Raw genomic sequence first — 21,168 nt, forward strand, 5'->3', positions numbered from 1 at the left:
TTGTCATGTGGTGAATAGATGGTCTGGATTTCCAGAATCAGAAATGTCTTAAACTGTTGTTTTGCTCTGTCCTTTCTTGAGTAATGCAAAGGTGAACACACATGGTGTCTTGATGCATGGAAGGGATCATTTGACCAAGAACATGGTAGTGGTGGTGGCTCAGGTGAGAGACTTGTGAGCTTGGGAAAATGGGATTATTTCCCAGATATTGAAACCGGGACATTATCATGGGCCATCAACTGTGACAGGCATGAGTTACATATGTGCCGTTGGGAAGATGAACTGTAACGCTATCTGAAGAAGAAAATGCAGATACGGCAGAAGATGAGTGCTTGGAAGATGTGGGGTGGGGTGGGTGAGGGGGGGGGGGGGGGGGGGGGGGGGTGGGTTCAACTGTGCCCGTACATTGATTTAGGGTTGCCCTAAACTATTTATTTGGAGTATCAGGTTGCTTTTGGAGGTCTACACACTAGGAAATTCATGGTAATTTAGGTAATAAATGTATTGAGATACAGATCTGTCATTAATATGCCACTCGCGACAGGTAAACAGGGACAAACAAGGGCCGTAATGAGAACATTTAATACCGGTAATATATGGTCCCGTTTGTAAATGCACACTCTAACCATGACAATGTGTGCTGAGTTGAGGGGCTTGAATTCGAGTGATAGACTCAACATAAAGCACTAAGGACTGTCATTTAAAAATTTTGGTTGGATAATTCATCAAATGTTTTAATTATGATTTGGAAAGGGGACAAAGAGAGAGAGAGAGCTGCTTCAATGCTGTGAGGAGAGCACAACATGAGGGGAGGGTGCACTGCTCAAATGTATTGGGTCTAGGGAGTGCTTTTCTCCCTAGAAACCTTAGATTTTAGTGTCCTCCGAGAGGGAGGTTATTAGAGAACCCACTTGGGTCATCCATGAAGGGGTTTTTGATATAATATACATGTATTTTCTCTCTTCCCTGTTCAAGTCGATACGTTTTCTAAGCGTCGTGGAACATAAGTGTGATGTTTGTTCCAGAGGAGGGATTGGTGGAAATTGACTAATTGATTTGAGAATGTTTTAGTATGTTTATAACTATAGACGTGGATTAGTGGTAGTGACTAACGTGTTTTGGGTTAGATGGAATGGAATTTGACTGGGGCTGAGATCTGTGTGGCTAATAAATTAAGGAAATGGCAATAGAATCTCTGGGGAATGATACCACTCATGTATGTTTATTGTTACAGGGGATTGCTCGTAGGAGAGGGAATGTAGCGAATGGTGCACAATATAGGGACTACCATGACGTTAAATTGAACGTCACACATGCCCAGATCATGGCGAGTGGCAGAGATAGTGTCCACTTTTCAGTGATGGGTTTATCAAATTAGGCACAACGTTTGAAAGAATAGCCACAGATCCCTGTGTAAAGGAGGCCATGCCACCGGAAGGGAAGTCTGCTGTAATAATAGCATCACATCTACTGCAGAGAGTGATTAACCAACACGTGACTCAGAGTGTTGTTATGCTGGATACACTTTCAACGCCACTAATCTCTCCCCCATTTATAACAGACAGAAAACACTTGACATATCTCCCAGAAGATTGGGAATAATTGTCCGTGAGATTTTACTCGGTTCATTTAAAACATAACAGGGGCAATACCAGTATCGCAAAAAAAAATCCAGGTAAATCATTATGTGCTATAGCTTGGAAAATTAATAAATGCAACTAGATAGACGATAAATAGATGACAACATAATGATAGGGCTGTTCTCCTAAAGAAGATAAATCCGCTTTGTTTTTTGTTTCCTAGCCACGATACTTACAAGTATCGTAATACTGGTATTGTCCTGGCCTTACTAGCTGGTGAATTTGGGCATTGATAAACAGCGTGTAGCTTTGCTATTGTAAATAAAGCACACGATTATTTTAACTAACTCAAACTAGACCACAACATGTCGTTTGCTATGGGAGCAAATCAATCAAACAAGCTAGGAGGGCAGAGCCAAGCACGAGCTAGGGAGAAGCTATTGGCACTTTCTAGCATATATTTGCATAGTTCCATTAGGTAACGCCTATTCTGCAATAACAAAATTTACCCTTGCACAATGTTTTTTTTAAATTACTTTGGCAAAGGGTAAGGTCTACAAAACTTGGTCCACTCTGTAACTGATTCTAGTTTTGGGAACAGAAAACTAATGGGATCAAATGTTTCATAGATGAGAAAGTTTAGTCTTGTGCTGTAGTTGGTTATCTTTGAATGCAGTAGGTAATCATTCAGTTGTTAATAGTTTCCTTGTTTTTTAAAACCACATTTATTGTGGTTCATTGATGTCCATGATAACAATGACACGTTTCAAGTAATAGGCCAATGTGGAGTGGATTTACAGTGGTTTAAAAGGATACGTAAAATCTGATTTTTGTTAAGACAAAAACATAATTTAACGTATTAGCGTATGTGCTAATATGCATCTACTGGTATAGTGTGGCCATCTTCAATTGCATCAACGTTGCTTTCTCAAACTCATTAGGGACTATTGTGATGAGTCAAAATAACACATTTGGAGTGCATCTGACTTGTAGGCTATGAGAAGATTTGTTCTGATTATTTTAAGGAATAGCGTTACATAGTCAAAGTGAATTGTTAATCCTTTCCGTGTTTTTAAAGATATCGATGCCAAACTTAATGTCATTGATGACCCTAAAAAGTTGCACATTGATAGGCTTTTGTGAAGTGGATTTACAAAGGATGTAAATGGACATGTAAAATCCAATTTCCTGATCAATAATAATATCTCTTATCCAATCCCTTAGTTTGAGAAGTTAAAACATGTACCATGGGTCTATATACCGAAGTGTTATTTGGACTTGTGGTTCACAATATGTTTTTGAAAGGTTTTCAAAAAATTTACCTTATGGGTCCTTTTTAAAAAATGAATTGAAAAACATTTAAAAACATTTAATAAAATTCATATCTCTATGTCAAACAGGTGACGGATATGAGGTTTAAGTGAGACTGCTTATAACAGAACCCCCTTTAGGCCATTGGTGCCATTTATTTGGACAAGTTACTCATGCATCTAGTTTGTGTGCCAAATTAGAAAAGACAGTTACCAATACTTGACTTATTTTACCATGTTAAGGAAAGAAAAAATAAAAATTCAGAAAATAACAATGGGTGTTCACAGATTTGCTGTGAACCCCAAATAACTGTCAGGGTACGATGTAGCGAACACACCTACATCGAACCACACCCCCAAGATGCAAATCAAATGTTTCTTAATTAATGAGCAGCAGAAAGCCCAGGCAGAATCGGTAAGTTCAGTCCCTCTATCAATTTCATTGTAAAGGGAAATCTACTGGAAGCATTAGGATACTTTTGGCGCTGCACACTAAGCAGCCTAAAGGGCTGGAAGATGTCAGATCGCAGGTTTAAATCTACTTGATTTGACTTTCTTTAAAAAAAAACGATGTTTTGACAATAGTCTAATAAAATATCATGATGTAAGAAGATTGAAATGAAAATTGTTCAAAAGTTTGGCAAAAGTGAGACCATTTTGGTCACGAATGCTACTAGATATTTTGCTGTGCAACCTGACATTTTATTTTGGGAGCAACCAGTGCGACCAGGGAAAAAAATCACCCAGATAATAATTGATGTAATGATAGGTGCCTTAGAGAAAAAGTTAGCGCAGATTAGTTCAATTCAAAGTCGACGTGTAAAGAATACATCAGTGATTTGAATTTCTTTCAACTTTGTGAGGATGTAACTGCATGGGAATGCCTGTGTCTACTACTTTGTGTAGCCAGTTGGCGATGTCCAAACAGTAATTTCTAAAGGATTTCCCATAAAATGTTCCAAATTAAATGTTAACTGCAAAGATAACTGACAGAATGATAGGATATCATGATGATTTGTATCAATCGGGTGGTATTTTGTTTTGCAAACTATGCTATTGTGCATGCAGTACAGAAACACAGCCAGACAAACACAGCCAGACAAACACCTGTCTCTTGACATGCTCAAATGATACTCAATTATCTTCCCCAAACCTCAAAAGTGGTCTACTGATGTGGTTTAAGCATTGTTAAGGATTTAGAAGATCAAATTGAGTTGTTTTTCTATTACAAAAGTCTGAATAATAGTACAAATCTGAGAAAACAACTGGAAGTATCCAAAGTAATCCAAAACCTGGAAAAACAAAAACACTATTTTTTTATGTGTGTTTCATTATGGCGAATAAATGTATTGGCTGGTAAGAATTCTGAGTGGCTCGTATACTTTTTTCATCTACCTGCTACAGTGGCTGGTACACCAAAAAGTACATTTTTAGGCATTGCTCATAAACCATGTCAAAGGTCATTCCAAAACCCCTCACAGGTATTTGTTTACACATTGTTCAGTCATGTTACATCATTAGCTAGCTAGCTAACAACCTGGTTACTTTACCAGTATATCTAAATATTTTTTATTTTTGGGGGGAGGCAGAACGAAAGAAAAAGGGATACCTTATTTCGAAAATCAGTGATCATAGTGATGAATGAATGACTGATCTCTTGCATGATAGGCTTCATGGTCATCACTCACAAACGGTGATGCTCTTAAAGAAACAGTGTAGCACTTTCAATGTAATGCATCTCAACGTTAGGTTTCTTCATTGTGTAAAAGCACTATTATTCCACAACGGACTAATTTCAATGACAGATTTTTGTATCAACATTTTAGCTTTTTATAATAAACAGATGTTTTACAGGGTAAAATATTAGTTTCTAGAGCACCACATGTGCTTACAAAAATGATATATCTCAGTCAATGTAAAAATATACATACTGTATCTTGTGCTCCAAGATTTTATGTTGAGCTCCTTACTTTCGGTCGGGCACACCACTGTTACCATAGATTTTTTAAACATTTTATTTAGAGCCCTGGTTACACTACGATTAATATTAGCAGAACATTAAAGCAATGTTTTTATAACTAATTCCATTATCTTTAAAGTGAGTTTTTAGAACATCCTGTCATAACATTACAAAATCTTGCGGGAATGTTCCATGCATGTTGTTTTGGATGATGTCTCCATAAACATTAGCAAAACGTTCCTGTAATGTTTTCTCAGAACCAATTGAATTGAATCCAGATATATTTGCTGAAGTATGTTCTGGGAATGTTTTTACATCATCATGTAACGTAACACTATAACTTTATGAGACCATTGAAGTAATAGTCCCTGCTTATTAGTATGGGTGTTTACAATAACATATCCGTCAACGTTAGCAGAACGTTCGTGTAATGTTTCCTCAGAACCACTTCTATTGATCCCACATTATGTTGTGGCAGAACATTACCGGAACATTGTGTTATTACATTCCATGGCATCCTAATAAGATTCTTAGGGGAACGTTCTGTGGCAGTTTAAAAAAAAAGGTTGTCAACAACATTTTGTGAATGTTACGAGAACATTCCAAGGATATTTAATTTCAAATATTTTCTTCAAAAAAATGTTGGGTGATCAAAGCATTCTTTGACTGTTTGTGGGATGTTATTTATACTAATGATTTTTTTCTTCATACTAACTACAACTTAAGGGGAATGTTGCCTAATGTCCTGGGGAATGTTCCTGGTTTGCTGTGAGGGATTTAGAGGCAGTCCTTACCATGAAGCCTCTCTCTGACCATCTGACTCCTCCCACTCAGCGGGGCAAAGGGCTCTGGCACAGAGCCATGGTCCACCTGAGAGAAAAGCATTCCACTGGTGAAATTGCAGCATTACACAGACAGACAGACACACCCACACACTGCCACCCCGCCACCCCCAACACACACTCACAGCTTTGTGAAAGACATCCTCCACCAGTTGTCCTATGACTCTGTTGGGCGGAGGCAGGAGAGAGGCTTTGTGCTGAGACTCACAGGATTCCAAGATACTGTTGAGATTGACCCTGCGGTGGGCCAGGTCCTCGCACATGCTCAGTAGCAGGCTGTTAAGGTGGTCACTCAACTGGACCGGCTGGGAGAGACAAGAATAAAGATGAAAGATCGGGTATCAATGACTCTCCAGGTATAAATATCAATGGAGGGAAAAAGAGAAGTGTGATGGGGTTGCCCGGAATCACTGAAGGACTGAACATGCTTGAGAGAAAGTCTTGAGAGAACGAGTTGTTGTTCAACAAGTTTTTTTTGTTCAACAAGTTTCTCAATGTTGATGTAAATTAATGTTGAAGGCCACGGTAATGTATGGACCCACCTGATTCTGAGGTAGATGATAATCGACAGACCAGTAGAGAGTCATACCAAGTGAATACACCAGCATCTGGTAGAAGTCAGAGAGATTAGAGTGTGACACTCAATATGAGTCAGACATTAAATCCTTCTGGGAAAAAAACCTGCATGCCAAAACAATTCACATTAACACCACAGATGGTGTATCTTTGTGTATTGTGTTTTGGTTTACAGAGGCAAAGCATTGTCTACACAAGGGCAGCACTTACGGAAATGTATTTCCTCTCTAGCACCACTGGATGGCGATATGTGTGTGTTATCTTTGCTTCAAGTTACTTGATGCTCATTGCTGTGTTAGTGCTGCCATCTACTGCATCAGGACCCCCCCCCCCCCCCCCCACACACACACACACACACACACAGCATGTTAGTGCTGCCCCCTTGTGTATTAGCTTCAGTGCAGGGACTTAGCTTACTGCAGCAGTGCTAATGCTTTTAGTTAGTGGTGCTGGCCCAAGGCCATGTGAGAGATGGATTACATCATAAATCCTCTCTCTGTCTGTAGTGAACCAAGATAATCCACACTTACACCGCTCAACAGCAGAACTGCTACTAATGTCAACATCAGAAACCACATCGTGATAGAGGCAAATCTAATGTCAGGTTTACATTTACACCTGATATATATAGATAGGATTTGTTGAGGGTAAGCTGACCTTAGGACTTTGCCTACGAAATGTCTAATTGGAGCTGAGGCTTGGGTACAATGGGTGTATGCTAACCTTCTCTATAGCAGGTTTGGTTGAGGAGGCACGGCCTTGCAGCATCTCTGGCGCGGTGAAGGTGCATGCCTCATCTGAAAGGGTGCAGTTCTTAAACGCCAGTGTTCCAGTGGCCGAGAGCAGCAGGGAGGTGGGGCTTATGATGCTACACATACTGTTATGTCCTGAAAAGTGAATAGAAATACATACTGTGGAAATGACATGTAATACCTGATAAATGTCTCTAAATAAGTCATGTGTCTCCACAAATCCATATCCCCTTAGTATATTATTAATATTAAGAAGTAGTATGTATAGTATACTGCTCAAAAAATAAAGGGAACACTAAAATAACACATCCTAGATCTAAGTGAATGAAATATTCTTATTAAATACTTTTTTCTTTACATAGTTGAATGTGCTGACAACAAAATCACACAACAATTATCAATGGAAATCAAATGTATCAACCCATGGAGGTCTGGATTTGGAGTCACACTCAAAATTAAAGTGGAAAACCACAGTACAGGCTGATCCATTTTAAGAATGTAATGTCCTTAAAACAAGTCAAAATGAGGCTCAGTAGTGTGTGTGGCCTCCACGTGCCTGTATGACCTCCCTACAACGCCTGGGCATGCTTCTGATGAGGTGGCAGATGGTCTCCTGAGGGATCTCCTCCCAGACCTGGACTAAAGCATCCGCCAACTCCTGGACAGTCTGTGGTGCAACGTGGCGTTGGTGGACGGAGTGAGACATGATATCCCAGATGTGCTCAATTGGATTCAGGTCATGGGAACGGGCGGGCCAGTCCATAGCATCAATGCCTTCCTCTTGCAGGAACTGCTGACACACTCCAGCCACATGAGGTCTAGCATTAGGAGGAACCCAGGGCCAACCGCACCAGCATATTGTCTCACAAGGGGTCTGAGGATCTCATCTCGGTACCTAATGGCAGTCAGGCTACCTCTGGCGAGCAGATGGAGGGCTTTGCGGCCCCCCCCAAAGATATGTCACCCCACACCATGACTGACCCACCGCCAATCCGGTCATGCTGGAGGATGTTGCAGGCAGCAGAACGTTCTCCACGGCGTCTCCAGACTCTGTCACGTCTGTCACATGTGCTCAGTGTGAACCTGCTTTCATCTGTGAAGAGCACAGGGCGCCAGTGGCGAATTTGCAATCTTGGTGTTCTCTGGCAAATGCCAAACGTCCTGCACGGTGTTGGGCTGTAAGCACAACCCCCACCTGTGGACGTCGGACCCTCATACCACACTCATGGAGTCTGTTTCTGACCGTTTGAGCAGACACATGCACATTTGTGGCCTGCTGGAGGTAATTTTGCAGGGCTCTGGCACTGCTCCTCCTGCTCCTCCTTGCACAAAGGCAGAGGTAGCGGTCCTGCTGCTGGGTTGTTGCCCTCCTACGGCCTCCTCCACGTCTCCTGATCTACTGGCCTGTCTCCTGGTAGCGCCTCCATGCTCTGGACCCTACGCTGACAGACACAGCAAACCTTCTTGCCACAGCTCGCATTGATGTGCCATCCTGGATGAGCTGCACTACCTGAGCCACTTGTGTGGGTTGTAGACTCCGTCTCATGCTACCACTAGAGTGAAAGCACCGCCAGTATTCAAAAGTGACCAAAACATCAGCCAGGAAGCATAGGAACTGAGAAGTGGTCTGTGGTCACCACCTGCAGAACCACTCCTTTATTGGGGGTGTCTTGCTAATTGCCTATAATTTCCACCAGTTGTCTATTCCATTTGCACAACAGCATGTGAAATTTATTGTCAATCCGTATTGCTTCCTAAGTGGACAGTTTGATTTCACAGAAGTGTGATTGACTTGGAGTTACATTGTGTTGTTTAAGTGTTCCCTTTATTTTTTTGAGCAGTGTATATTGAGTTACTACATTAGCATTAGTCATTTTAAAGAACAGTACTGTGTGCCCAGGAGTAGTATTTAGTATTCCTCAGTGGCAGTGAGTAAGTACATCAGTAGTATTACTGTACCTTTGTATGAGACGTCGACCAGGGACTCTGCAGTGCCCAGGAGGAGGGACCACACCTCGTCCTCCAGAAGAGGGCCTCCTCGACACTCCAACACTTCCGCTAGCGTCACAAACGTGCTGCTCATCCTGCACACACACCACACACATACACACTGGGAGACAGACACATCAATCAAACAAACAATCAATCAGTCTGTCACACTACACACACAACTGAGCAGGTGATCAACTAGGGATCAGTCTAGAAAACTAATGCCTTTAAGACTGATTTAATTTGCACTGCTCAACATATTTATTCATCTCTGGCCTCGTGTCTGTTTACTAAATATCCTCCATATAACATTAACATTTTAGCCATTACAGTTAGTATCCTGAGTTTCCACAGTTCCTCCAGTAAGTTTTAACAATTAGGGTTCCCTCTATCTGTGGTGATTTTGTCACTGAGGTCTGATGGTGCAAAAGTAAACAAACAGCCAATAGCAGTGATTCAGCACCACTGAAGCAGACCTCTGCAGTTAAGCAGCACAGGACAGTGAAGAATAACTGTCTGATGTGCAGCCACCCCACTGAGATAATAAATAAATCCAGGGATGGAGATAAAACAAGGAAGTCCGAACCAGGATATTCAATATATATATATATATATTTTTTACCATTGTAAATAACAGGGAAGAATTTGCAACTAAACAAAAATAAACCTCTCCAATTGTTAATTTGAAATCTCAGCCACACTCTCTCCTCTGAGCCTTTTACTGTATGGTCTGTCCCTGAGCCAATGCTCAGAAACAGAGCCCGCTCATCCTAGTGCCAGCTCATCCAAACAGCATTTCCAGTACTAGTGTTTAGTGAAGTGTGATTGGATTTCATCAGTTAGATGTTGTTAGCTGTTGAGATCTGTGACAGATCATCCTCTCAGTGGCCCACAATCAGTTTGTCTGGACATAATGAGCTTTCCTTGAGCCACACAGATCAGGTGGACTGGACTCTAAAAGACTATTGGAAACAAAACAAAGTATGTTTTAAGGGAGAATAGGCATAGGTCAGAGGCCGAAAAATAAAGGAAATTCTCAAGCGCCACAAATTCCACCCATGCACTACCAAGGTTTTCAAGCACACAGCTTTGACTTACTGTAGTTGCTATGTTGGTATTGTACTTCAAACTATGTGTAGGCAGGTTGCTTAGGATTCAAACCTTCTCAAACAACCTAATTCATAGTCTTAGAGGTGCTTCCACAATAATGTGATTTGTACCGCATTCAAGGCCAAGTATTGGATTCTTCACACACCACAATAAGACATTCTCCCATTATGCTACCCTTTCATGCTTTTTAAAATTAAATCAATACAAGAATCTCAGTTAGCTAGAGCCGGTCTGCATTTCTGATTTCTGTAACTGTTAGCTTACCTGTGTAATATTGAATTAAGCTCAGAACCACTTGTGTTTCAAGCATGGTCCTGTTTTATCAATTGCTGTGCTGGTCAATGGACCAGCTTTGTTAAAATAATATGTGGTTTAAAGTTATGTTTGTACTTGTATTTCTTTTTGCAACAATGATGGTGGCGAAACTAATACACATGTACAATATTGCTATATCTAAAAATACATACAAACTAATTATTGATTGATTGATATAATGTATACAGTACCAGTCAAAAGTTTAGACACACCTACTCATTGCAGGGTTTTTCTTTATTCATACTATTTTCTACATTTTAGAATAATAGTGAAGACATCAAAACTATGAAATAACACATATGGAATCATGTAGTAACAAAAAAAGTTTTAAACAAATCAAAATATATTTTATATTTGAGATTCTTCAAAGTAGCCACCTTTTGCCTTGATGACAGCTTTGCACCCTATTGGCATTCTCTCAACCAGCTTCACCTGGAAAAGCACTTGTTGGCTGCTTTCCTTCACTCTGCGGTCCAACTCATCCCAAACCATCTCAATTGGGTTGAGGTCAGGTGATTGTGGAGGCCAAGTTATCTGATGCAGCACTCCATCACTCTCCTTCTTGGTATGCCAATCACACAAATTATTTGCATGCAGATTCAGTTTCACTGGTAAAACGTTAAGAAATATCATTCACGATAGACAGTGATGATGGTCTATTTTGAAATTAGGTATGCCTAACTTGGTGTTTGAGGGTATCATTGTGGAGTGTTCCCTGCAGCGTACCATCGCAAATGTGATTGGAACAATAGCAACAAAACGTATGAAGAAACAAACATGTCTAAAACAGCATTGTTGTCTGAAAAGCATCTAAACAATGTTTTGTACTGATAGTAAATAAAGGTATTTACAACTTTATTTCTTAATTTGACCTTTAATTGTAAAAGATGATCCAAACATCACACAGAACACATCCCCAAAAAAAGAAATTCCATAAACCATAATATTTCATTTGTAGGTGGTTTTCAAGTCCATGGGATGAAGAAATGGGGGAAGGTATCGTTGAGGGATATGCAGGAAATATTTATCACTAAATGGGGGGCAAACAAGTTTGTAAGCTAAATAAAAATAAAACCTCTGGAAAGGGGGGTCTGAGCTGGCTACCCTGAAGTACCATAGTTACAATCTGATGCTGCGTTCAAGACAACTGGGAACTCTGGGAAAAAAACTAGCTCCGACTGGGAAAAATCGTTTTGAACGGTCATCCAACTCGGAATTCAAACTCAGGAACCTGGGCCTCTTTCTAGAGCTTCAACTTTCCGACCTCATGATTTGACCGAGTTCCAAGTTGTCCACAAAAAAGTAGAAGTTGTCCCTTCATCTCATTTTATTATAAAATCTTTGGTCTGACAGACGCTTACGTAACAACCAGAATGCCTTGTATGATGTCAACAAAAATGGTGCCACACATAGCTGGCAAATAGCTTAGCATTAGCTCATCATAATCAGTACAACCTTTTTTACACACATCTGTGTCTATTACCATCTATGCAAGACTCTTTATGCATGATTTGTTACCAAACATGTTAATAAAACAGTAAATACATTATGCTCCATACATATGGTATGGAGAAACAGCAACACGATACACAGAAAATAAGACACTTACTTTGACAGGAACGCAAACATGTCCAAAGTTATTTGTAAGGAAAACAACAATGAAGGCAATGCGGACGCCAGATAGAAAATGTGCCAGGGGGAAAAAGTTAGTGCAAGGCCTATTATGACTAGAGATGCGCAAATGTCTGCATACTTGATCAAATCAAATCAATTGTAATTAGTCACATGTGCCGAATACAACAGGTGTAGGTAGACCTTACAGTGAAATGCTTACTTATGAGCCCCTAACCAAAAATTCAGTTTAAAAAAATATGGACGAGAATAAGAAATAAAAGTAACAAGTAATTAAAGAGCATGTCACGACTTCCACCGAAGGTGGTTCCTCTCCCTGTTCGGGCGGTGCTCGGCGGTTGGCATCGCCGGCCTACTAGCCATCGTTGATCCTTTTGTCCTTTTCCGTTTGTTTTGTCTTTGCTTTTTTCACAAATGGTTTCATTTGCTTTAATTTCTGTGTTGCCTGCTTAGGTTTGTGCGGGATTATTTGTGTCATGTTGCTCGTTGAGGTTGCGCTTTATTTATTTTCACGTATTATACCGAGTGTGTGTATAAGTTTAGGAGCGTTGTTTTCCTCCTTCCGTGAGTAACTGGTTTCTCTTTTGTCGAGGGCGTTTATTTTGGTATTGTACCTGACCTATATGTTTGTGGACTGGCCTAATGGACTGCTCTCCTGCGCTTGAGTCCTTCACCTACCTCTAAACACAATATCATAACAGAGCAGCAGTAAATTAACAATAGCGAGACTATATACAGGGGGGTACCGGTACAGGATCAATGTGGGGGGGCACCGGTTCGTTGAGGTAATATGTACATGTAGGTAGAGTTATTAAAGTGACTATGCATAGATGATAACAGAGGTATCCGGTATCACTTGCTGTGTGGTAGCAGAGAGAACAGTCTATGGCTTAGGTGGTTGGAGTCCTTGACAATTTTCAGGGCCTTCCTCTGACACCACCTGTTATAGAGGTCTTAGATGGCATGGAGCTTGGCCCCAGTGATGTACGGGGCCATTCGCACTACCTTCTGTAGTGCCTCGCAGTTGGAGGCCGAGCAGGTGCCATTCTGGGTAATGATGCAACCAATCAGGATGCTCTCGATGGTGCAGCTGTAGAACCTTTTGAGGATCTGAGTACCCATGCCAAATCTTTTCAGTCTCCTGAGGGGGAGTAGGTTTTGTGGTGCCCTCTTCACAACTGTCTTGGTGTACTTGGACCATGTCAGTTTGTTGGTGATGTGGCCACCAAGGAACTGGAAGTTCTCAACCTGCTCCACTACAGCCCCTTCGAAGAGAATGGGGGTGTGCTCAGTCCTCCTTTTCCTGTAGTCCACAATCATCTCCTTTGTCTTGATCATGTTGAGGGAGAGGTTGTTGTCCTGGCTCCACACAGCCAGGTCTCTGACCTCCTCCTTATATGCTGTCTCGTCGTACCACTGTTGTTTCATCTCAAACTTAATGATGGTGTTGGAGTTGTGCCTGACCATGCAGTCATGAGTGAACAGGGAGTACAGGAGGGGGCTGAGCACCCCTGAGGTGCCCTTGTGTTGAGGATCAGCGTGGCGGATGTGTTGTTACCTACCCTTACCACCTGGGGGCGGCCCGTCAGGAACTCCAGGATCCAGTTGCAGGTGGGAGATGTTTAATCCCAGGGTCCTTAGCTTATTAATGAGCTTTGAGGGCACTATGGTGTTGAACGCTGAGCTGTAGTCAATGAATATCATTCTCACATAGCTGTTCCTTTTGTTCAGGTGGGAGAGGGCAGTGTGGAGTGCAATAGAGATTGCATCATCTGTGGATCTGTTGGGGCGGTATGCAAATTGAAGTGGGTCTAGGGTTTCTGGGATAATGGTGTTGATGTGAGCCATGACCAGCCTTTCAAAGCACTTCATGGCTACAGATGTGAGTGCTACAGGTCGGTAGTCATTTAGGCAGGTTACCTTAGTGTTCCTGGGCACAAGCACTATGGTGGTCTGCTTAAAACATACGGACTCAGATAGGGAGAGGTTGAAAATGTCATTTAAGACACTTGCCAGTTGGTCAGCGCATGCTAGCAGTACACATCCTGGTAATCATTCTGGCCCTGCGGCTTTGTGAATGTTGACCTGTTTAAAGGTCTTACATTGGTTGCGGAGAGCGTTATCACTCAGTATTCCAGAACAGCTGGTGCTGTCAAGCATCATTTGCCTCTAAGTGAGCATAGAAGTAGTTTAGCTCGTCTGGTAGGTTTGTGTCACTGGGCAGCTCTCGGCTGTGCTTCACTTTGTAGTCTGTAATGGTTTGCAATCCCTGGCACATCCGACGAGCGTCAGAGCCGGTGTAACATGATTCGATCTTAGTCCTGCATTGACGCTTTGCCTGATTGATGGTTCGTTGGAGGGCAAAGCGGGATTTCTTGTAAGCTTGTTAGAGTCCCGCTCCTTGAAAGCGGGAGCTCTACCCTTTATCTCAGTGCGGATGTTGCCTGTATGTAATCCATGGCTTCCGGTTGGTGTATGTACGTACGGTCACTGTGGGGACGACATCATCAATGCACTTATTGATGAAGTCAGTGACTGATGTGGTGTTCTCCTCAATGCCATCGGAAGAATCCCTGAACATATTCCAGTCTGTGCTAACAAAACTGTCCTGTAGCTTAGCATCTGCTTCATCTGACCACTTTCTTATTGACCAAGTCATTGGTGCTTCCTGCTTTAGTTTTTGCTTGTAAGCAGGAAACAGGAGGATAGAATTATGGTCCGATTTTCCAAATGGAGGGAGAGCTTTGTATGCGTCTCTGTGTGTGGAGTAAAGGTGGTCTAGAGTTTTTTCCCTCTGGTTGCACATTTAACAATCTGATAGAAATGAGGGAAAACGGATTTGAGTTTCTCTGCATTAAAGTACTCGGCCACTAGGAGCGCCGTCTCTGGATGAGCTTTTTCCTGTTTGCTTATGCTCGTATACAGCTCATTGAATGCGGTCTTCGTGCCAGTCAATTGAAATAAATTCATTAGGCCCTAATCTATGGATTTCACATGGATGGGACTGGGAGGGCATAGGCTCACTCACTTGGGAGCCAGGCCCACTCCCTGGGGAGCAATTCCAGCCAATCATAACAGGTGGTTGGCAGTTGTAAAGCCAGTTGGACGTACTGCCAATTTTCGACTTCAACTGTATAGCTTAATACATTTCGATGGACTGATTGACTGAGAAGGATGGACGAAAGGGAGAGAGAAAATCTGAATAGAGAATATGATAACAGAGGGTGACACCTCTGAACCATCTTCCTCCCCATATGTTTATTACACCGAACAAAAAAAACACAACATGTAAAGTGTGGTCCCATGTTTCATGAGCTGAAATAAAATATCCCAGAAATGTTCCATATGCACAGAAAGCTTATTTGTGGCTCGTTTCAGGAAACTAGGCGTATGTCGCAAGTCACGACTTCTTGGCAGAAATACCTTCTGGAACATGTGAACTATCATGTGCCTTAATAACAAACTTGTATGCCATCTGTAAATACGAATAAAATTGTTAAATTACAAGCCTTGTTGGTTAAGCCACAGAAAAAGTCAGCAACCTTCTAACTAGCCATGATTGGCTGAGATAATGAGTGGGCTGGACATGCCGAGAAAGGAGTTTGGATTGGTCTGCCATATACAGTAGAAGGCTACAGTCTATTTGAGCTGGTCAGTCTGTGTTGGTAATCCTATCGAACGCGGCTCTTTAAAAAATGTATTGTGTAGTGGAGCTGCATAAGTGTTGCTCTCCACTTTGAGGGTCGAGTTTTGAAATCTGTGGAATTAGTATGATAGCTAAAGAGATGGAGAAAACAGCTACAGTTGAAGTCGGAAGTTTAAATACACCTTAGCCAAATACATTTAAACTCAGTTTTTCACAATTCCTGACATTTAATCCTAGTACAAATTCTCTGTCTAACGTCAGTTAGGACCACCACTTTATTTTAAGAATGTGAAATGTCAGAATAATAGTAGAGAGAATTATTTATTTCAGCATTTATTTATTTCGTCACATTCCCAGTGGGTCAGAAGTTTACATACACTCAATTAGTATTTGGTAGCATTGCCTTTAAATTGTTTAACTTGGGTCAAACGTTTCGGGTAGCCTTCCACAAGCTTCCCACAATAATTTGTGTGAATTTTGCCTCATTCCTGCTGACAGAGCTGGTGTAACTGAGTCAGGTTTGTAGGACTCCTTGACCGCACACGCTTTTTCAGTTCTGCCCACAAATTCTCTATGGGATTGAGGTCAGGGCTTTGTGATGGCCACTCCAATACCTTGACTTTGTTGTCCTTAAACCATTTTGCCACAACTTTGGAAGTATGCTTGGGGTCATTGTCCATTTGGAAGAGCAATTTGCGACCAAGCTTTAACTTCCTGACTGATGTCTTGAGATGTTGCTTCAATATATCTACATAATTTTCCAACTTGATGCCATCTCTTTTGTTTAGTGCACCAGTCCCTCCTGCAGCAAAGCACCCATACAACATGATGCTGCCACCCCTGAGCTTCACGGTTGTGATGGTCTTCTTCGGCTTGCAAGCCTCCCCCTTTTTCCTCCAAACATAACAATGGTCATTATTGCCAAACAGTTCTATTTTTGTTTCATCAAACCAGAGGACATTTCTCCAAAAAGTATGATATTTGTCCCCATGTGCAGTTGCAAACCTTTGTCTGGATTTTTTATGGCGGTTTTGGAGTGGTGGCTTCTTCCTTGCTGAGCAGCCTTTCAGGTTATGTCAATATATAGGACTCGTTTTACTGTGGATATAGCTACATTTGTACCCGTTTCCTCCAGCATCTACACAAGGTCCTTTGCTGTTGTTCTGGGATTGATTTGCACTTTTCGCACCAAAGTATGTTCATCTCACAACAGAACAGAACGCGTCTCCTTCCTGAGCAGTATGACGGCTGTGTGGCCCCATGGTGTTTATACTTGCATACTATTGTTTGAACAGATGAATGTGGTACCTTCAGGCGTTTGTAAATTGCTACCAAGGATGAACCAGACTTGTGGAGGTCTACAATTTCTTTGCTGATTTATTTTGATTTTCCCATGATGTCAAGCAAAGAGGCACTGAGTTTGAAGGTAGGCCTTGAAATACATCCACAGGTACACCTCCAATTGACTCAAATGTTGTCAATTAGCCTATCAGAAGCTTCTACAGCCATGACATACTTTTCTGGAATTTTCCAAGCTGTTTAAAGGCACAGTCAACTTACTGTATGTAAACCTCTGACCCACTGGAATTGTGATACAGTGAATTATAAGGGAAATAATCTGTCTGTAAACAATTGTTGAAAAAATTACTTGTGTCATGCACAAAGTAGATTTCCTAACTGACTTGCCAAAACTATAGTTTGTTAAAAATAAGTTTGTGTAGTGGTTGAAAAACGAGATTTAATGACTCCAACCTAAGTGTATGTAAGGGAATACCACCCTGAAATTGACAAAAATTAATGGGAACTTATTGGCACCGTACGAAACATATACACGATGTACAATAGCACTCAAATGGACGTTGTTTCATTCAAAACGTATTGCAAATGCCATATGGCAAATGCCAAGTGTCACATAGCAAAAATCCAATAGATGGCAAGCGCGCTCCACAGTAAATTTTCATATTGCAAATGGACATCAAGCCAAGACACAAGGCTCAAATTTTTTACATTTGAAATAAAAATAAAAAAACTTCTGACCTCCTTAAAAAAGTGCTCTCTGTACCATTTTGTTGTTGTCAATTATGCATGTATAAGAACATACTTTTATCACATTGTATTGTCATATTTTTTTAATTGTCCACATGGCATATGTTTTGTCCATTTGCAATATGATTTCATAGGAAGTCAAAAGTCAGTCAACCATTGCCAAATGCCATAAGAAATGTTCAAATGCAATATGAAAATATTGAAAGTGCCAAATCAGGATGTTATGTCCATTTGCCATGTACGATCCTAGGAAGTCGGTTTCCAAACCCAAAAGTCAGTGAACCTTGTCCAAATGGCATTTATACTGCCCAAATGATATATACCACTATGTTAAGCCATGAATCAACCTAGATGGTCTATTTGTCATGTATGATGAGGGAGAAATAGTTTTTTAAGAATTTTTTGAAAAACGTCCAAAATGACCAGGGGCGCCCCCTATTGGATTGGCACGGGTGGGGGGGGTGCTCCCTACCCAACCGTAAACCTCTTGCACCCCCCTAAAGGCATTTAAAAAAAACCTTTAAAAAATGTGCTCCTGGTAACCCATTCCAATCACCAGGCTGTCCATTTGCGATATGTTTCAATGGGCATTTACCATCATGATTTTGACATGCTCCAAAATACTGCAGAAATGCTAAATTGACTAGCCCGATGGCCGGGCAGTGATAGTGGTTCCTCTCCTTCTCTCGATGGTGACATGATAGATGTGGAATTCTGTTGTTTTTTTACAATTTTTTTTAAAAATGTTGAAAATGACCAGGGGCACCCCCTATTGGATAGGCACGGGTGGGGGGTGCTCCCGACCCAACCGTGGACCCCTTGCACCCCCCTAACGGTATTAAAACCATTGAAAAAAGGTGCTCCTGGTAACCCGTTCCAATCAACAGGCGCCCGCCCGGCTGTCCATTTGTAATATGTTTCAATGGGTATTTATCATCACGAATTTGACATGCTCAAAAAACTACAGGAATGCGAAATTGACTGGCCCGATGAACTCGGGATGGCGGGGCAGTGATTCTGGTTCCTCTCCATCGCTCGTTGGTTTTGATTTCAGAATGTCAATTTGGTGATGGTCTATCACTGTTTAAACATATTGCAAATGGACAAAAGTCAGCCAGCAAGTCACCGTCCATCAGTCAATTAGATATCATTCTGACACCAAACTGATAAACTGACACCACACCCACTTTTTCCAACTCGTTTAGAAGCCAACTATCACATATTTCAGAGCAGGCCCAAAATTCACAGCGTCTTCGGTTTAAACCATAACGAAAACATAAAACACGTAGTTACGTTCTAGCTGCGGATCCAGTTCTGACATTATGTGTAGGCCTAGCTGAGGTGACACCGAATCCCGAGTTTCGGCTCAATAGGTCATTCGGTGTCCGATCAATGACCTTAATTAGTGCTGAAAATCAACTTTTTCTGGGCGTTGCTACGGGGTCCTACAAACGTTGGGGTCCGTCTCTATGGTCTGAGGCGGTTTCAATGCACCTAATCTTGCGATTTATCTAAATGTCGTTATTTTCGTGATGGTCAAAACGAATTGAAGTCATTGAAAATGTACAAGGCTGTTTCTTGGTCTGAGAACCTTCTAGAGCCACATGACTCACCACTCATGAGCTCTAGAACAGGTTTCCAAAGTTTCAGAGCTCTAGGTCTGACTATTCTTTGATAGTTCGAACGAAGGTAACTATTCCAGGCTCTGTGTGGCTGTAAGCCCCACACTCTGTCACTCCATCCTTGTTGTGTGTGTGACTTTTCCTTGGAAATCTGATGGGAGAAATGACTGTTTTACAGTTCATGAGGGTTGCCTAATCACACATAGAAAGTTTTGGAAAGATCTGACTCCTTTAACCATTTGAAACAGCCCCTATGACCCCAATTTAAGAGACTTCCGGTTGGCACAGGAAGCATAAAGTAAACACATATCCTTATTGGGGTAGGGTTTTACAGAATCCCGAGTTTAAAGTCTTTCCGTTAAGAATTGACTGATTTACACTGGGTTGAATGCAGCTATTTTCACAAACTGCAGGTTTGGTACATCAAAACACCTTTAGGGTTCATTTTACCACTTCCGGTTGCTCCAGGAAGCTTAGAATCAACACAGGTAGACCTCATAGTGGAATGATGAATTGTTATCTAAGAGGTTCATAAGGCATTCATAACCCACATAGGCTTCAGTTTGAATTTATGGGAGCAGGCAATGTATTCCTATGGGGAGAGAAGTCATTGCAAACTGTTTGATGTAAACACCTTCTTTTCACTGTTAAGGGTTAATGCCACATGGTCAAGGTTAGGCTTGCACAGATCGGGAGGACTTGTGCTTCTAACCCTAACGGTTCTCCCGCTGTCACCCAAAAGCACCTGAAATTTAGGGCCAGGATTTATTATGGGCCTACTTTTTTTCACAGAGCGAGCTACGGTCATGCGTGGCATCTCGTTGAACTCGGCACAGCCTAGAGATTATGGTAATGCCATTGCAGACTCTGTGTGTCTTTAAGCCCCACACTGTGTCACTCCATCCCTGCTCTTTGTGTGTGCGTGTGTGTGTGCGTGTGTGTGTGTGTGTGTGTGAGAGAGAGAGAGAGAGAGAGAGCTTTTCTTTGACATCTGTTGGGAGAAATGACTGATTTACAGTTCATGAGGGTTGCCTAATCACACATAGGAAGTTTTGAAAAGATCTGACCTTTTTATCCCTTCGAAACAGCCCCTATGCCCCAATTTAAGGCCCTTCCGGTTGACACAGGAAGCTGAAAGAGAACACATATTCTCCTTGGGGTAGTCTCTTACAGAATTTCGAGTTTTAAGTCTTTACGTTAAGAACTGACTGATTTACAGAGGGTTGAATGAGTGTTTGTGATTTCAGAAAATCACAGAAATCTCGCAGAGCTCCGAAACCCACCTTAACGGATTCGTAACTTTTTGAAAAAACAACAACATTGTTTTGAGCATCACCATCACATTGTACGATTTATCTTAAATTACGATAGATAAATGTCCGTTTTTTTTCCTGACCTCATAGGTTCATGTACTTTGGGGTGAAGCAGTCAAATTAGCGCTCTATTGTCATTTTTGACCTTTAATCCCAGAAAAATGGCCTTAACTCAAAAAGCGTTGAGGCCTCGACGCCATCTTTTTCAGGGCTAACAGCCCATTAGTCCAAACCTATGCTTACCAAGTTTCGTCTTCAAAGTCTTTTCCGTTTAGGAGAAATGGCCATGTCGTGATTGGTGATGTTTTGTACATTTTGCAATAAGATTCCATTCGCCATCTGGTGGAATTTACCGGGACAGTGGAAAAATGACCAGAATTTGAACATTTTATAAAACAGAAACCGAATGTCTGAGAGACTTTGTTCGATGACTTACCGGAAGATCTGGCCCCGGTGCACGGCCTGCCACCATCCG

General features: G+C 41.6%; 1 protein-coding gene across 1 annotated transcript in view; it reads right to left on the reverse strand.

Moving 5' to 3' along the window:
• The window catches only part of ptpn20 (protein tyrosine phosphatase non-receptor type 20), a 91,305-nt gene extending 82,202 nt beyond the window's left edge, over positions 1 to 9,103 (reverse strand). Inside the window, exons 1-5 of the mRNA XM_036981604.2 lie at positions 8,980 to 9,103; positions 6,992 to 7,155; positions 6,235 to 6,300; positions 5,818 to 5,997; positions 5,645 to 5,720 (exon numbers count right to left, since the gene is read on the reverse strand). Of these exons, the coding sequence (XP_036837499.2) occupies positions 5,645 to 5,720; positions 5,818 to 5,997; positions 6,235 to 6,300; positions 6,992 to 7,155; positions 8,980 to 9,103 (610 nt within the window). The remainder of the gene's footprint in view (positions 1 to 5,644; positions 5,721 to 5,817; positions 5,998 to 6,234; positions 6,301 to 6,991; positions 7,156 to 8,979) is intronic.
• Positions 9,104 to 21,168: the final 12,065 nt, after the last annotated feature.

The sequence above is a fragment of the Oncorhynchus mykiss genome, chromosome 1, assembly GCF_057628025.1.
Source record: "Oncorhynchus mykiss isolate SJ-2025 chromosome 1, ASM5762802v1, whole genome shotgun sequence".
NCBI lineage: Eukaryota > Metazoa > Chordata > Actinopteri > Salmoniformes > Salmonidae > Oncorhynchus > Oncorhynchus mykiss.